The sequence below is a fragment of the Pinus tabuliformis genome, chromosome 6 (genome assembly GCF_031772625.1).
Source record: "Pinus tabuliformis cultivar Carrire ecotype Pingquan chromosome 6, CPIR1, whole genome shotgun sequence".
NCBI classification, from domain to species: domain Eukaryota; kingdom Viridiplantae; phylum Streptophyta; class Pinopsida; order Pinales; family Pinaceae; genus Pinus; species Pinus tabuliformis.
Genome location: NC_142292.1, coordinates 555763062 through 555765909, shown reverse-complemented (window position 1 = coordinate 555765909; position 2848 = coordinate 555763062). Strand labels below are relative to the sequence as shown.

At 37.5% G+C, this 2848-nt stretch overlaps 1 protein-coding gene across 1 annotated transcript; it reads right to left on the bottom strand.

Annotated features, from left to right (window-relative positions):
* Positions 1-849: 849 nt before the first annotated feature.
* Positions 850-1536, bottom strand: LOC149259726 (non-specific phospholipase C1-like). Its single transcript, XM_089455050.1, has one exon. The coding sequence runs from the start codon at positions 1534-1536 to the stop codon at positions 850-852; it is 687 nt and encodes a 228-aa protein (XP_089311176.1).
* Positions 1537-2848: the final 1312 nt, after the last annotated feature.

Sequence of the window (2848 nt, the reverse complement as noted above, 5' to 3'; positions counted from 1 at the left end):
AATATTAATATATACAATGAAAATACAACAAATACAAATATATACAAATATTAATATATTAATACAATAATCATATTAATAATAAATTAATATAATAAGAAATTAATATGTTAATAATACAACAAAATAATAATAAATTAATATATTAATTATAATAACAAATATTAATAAATTACAATTACAACAAACATGGAGAAAATATAAATAACCAAATCAAAACAAATAAATACAATAACAAACTAACGCTAAAAATACCAAACGCACAATAAAAAGTGGGATTTGGTGGACTCTTACATTTCAACTCAGGGAAGAATATGTTACAGAAATAAATTTGGATGTTCTCAAATCCAAAATCCGCGAGCTCTTCAAATTAAATCCTAACGCAGACATTTCCATCACACTTAGGCGCTGCCCGTCAGGGTTCTCTACTGTTCGGGATCGTTGAACTGCTCCGGCGCTAGCTTGTGCATACTTCTGAGAGTATACACAGATGGATGTGCGTCCTTCCTGAAATCTGACAACCTCGTTATGTTCAGGAGAGAGACCGGGAATTTCGTGCGACCGAGCTCCTTCTCCACCGTTTGCATTCTATCAGGATAAGTGCTCACGAATAACTCTTCCAGGATTGGCTCCCTCTCAAAATTACATTTGTGGGTGTGAGTCTTGTTCCACTTCTGTGCACTGAAATGCATGGGAGAAAATCCACGAAAGAAGACTCTTGTTTTTGTAGCATTGACATTCTGATCTATCATATTCCCCCACAATGTCAACGCCTTTTCGAAGGCAACCAATGGATCCAACCGAGGGTGAAGGTAACTGCCTTCTTGAAAGAAGTTTTATGTTGCTGCTTTATTCCCTTCCATTTTCATTCCAAGGAGATATCAAAATGATTGGCACGCGAACTCCGAGCCGATCGAAGGTAAAGTAGTAAGGCTCGAGACCAATTATACCATCCGGATTGGGCACATGGGTAACTGGAGTCGGTACATGATCAAAGAATCCTCCATGCTCATCATAAGTGATGAGAAACATCATTTCATTCCACTGAGGACTGGCTCTTAGCGTTTCATACACTTCTTTCACAAATTTCTGTCCCTCGGCCACATCATGAGAAGGGTGATCGTCATTGGCAGGTAAAAGGTGGACATCAAAGTATCTTTGCTCAATCAGCTTGGCATGCAATTCGAATGAGGCCATATAATCATGAAATTTTAACACATGTTTCAGCCTTCTAAGGGACTTGAAAAATAGAGTCGCAGGGATGTTCTGATAATAAATACCAAACGATAGTCCTGCTTCTTCAAGAGAATCAAAAATGGTATCCTGTGGGAATCCTTTCATCAAAGCCTTCTTGACATTGCTGCACGCACCATGAGAAGTTGCAGAATGGACATAAAATCTATTGGGCTGTGTTGAAGTGGGCACAGAAGCAAACCACCTATCAAATAACGCAAATTCGGTGGCAAGGGTGGAATAGACAGGCAGATCCTCCGGCCTAAACCCCCTCATCGCATGCGTTGACATGCCCTCACTCATGTTTTCCGCTTGTTGGGCAAATCCATTCGTGGGGGCTGGCCTTGCTGAGGTATCCTCTGACCCAAGAATCTGCTCCCTTATGGCCTAAAAGCTGTGGCCTGGATCACAATGAATGTAAAACAAAAACCGTTTTTTATTCACGCAGTTACTAAAATAGGGTCCCGAAGAACCACGATTTACTCTTAGACAGTTAGGAATTTAAGCAAACGATTTCTGGGTTATATAATTCATTCTATTATGGAAAAAACCCATGTCTTCGTTTGTCCAGATTTGCCCTGGTTGGATCACAAACGGCCTTTCAAAACTGATGTTTTTAAGGGGTTGCGTTTTGAAGATGATCTTTTTCTCATTCACAAAATTCTTTATTTCTTTTTGCAAATTAATTCTTCAGCAAGAGTTTTTTTATTTAAACCAAATCAATGGACTTTCTGATCTTCCTGATCACACGAAGCGCAGGAAGAGAGCATACTCATCGCTCGATTTGTGTTTATTTATGCAGGGGGGGTGTTTTGGAAAAGACGAAATTTAAAACTAGCTAAACACTAAACCATAAAAAACTCAAACTTAAACTTCTTTGTGAAGATCCTGCTGTCACCAGGTCTCACAAGTTATTTTGTCTAAAGAAAAATACTAGAACTGAATTAAATTCCTAATGCCTAATCCCTTAGCACCATTCCCCGGCAACGGTGCCAAAATGTTGAGCAATTTATTGGACTTAAATTGCTGCATAAATTATCGACCAGGGAAACTCGTAAGCTTGTGATGGTGCCAGCAATATATATGCAAGAGTAGGCAACTAACTTTATGTCTAGCTAAATTATTTACGATTCAATATAATATGCAAGGGAAGAGGCTCCTAACTTAAGGAGGTCCCGGTTGTCCTTCCCTACAGTATCATAGAGAAATCATTAATTACATAAAACTAAAACCTTGAAATGAAAACAAGAGAATGAACTTAGTTATTGTTTAGATTCAAGTAGAGAGAGAGACTAACTTAGTCTCTTGATTGTCCTCTCATGTACTAATCCAAACTAAACTAGGATTCATTCACAAGCATAAGAAATGAAATAACTTGAAACATAAACACAAAAGAATGAATTTCAATTACCATATGAATCATTGGAGAGAGAGCCTAACTTAGACTCTTGGTATCTCCTCATATGATACTTGAAACATAAAAGCAAAAGAATGAATTTTAGTTATCATGCAAATCAAATGGAGAGAGGGTCTAACTTAGACCCTTGGTTGTTCTCTCACATGCTGATAAGATTTTAATTCAAAACTCATTCACCAATCAAATCCTTAAACATCT

Coding starts and splice junctions, on each gene's coding strand:
- LOC149259726 (XM_089455050.1), bottom strand. CDS start 1,536: ATGAGTGAGGGCATGTCAACGCATGCGATGAGGGGGTTTAGGCCGGAG.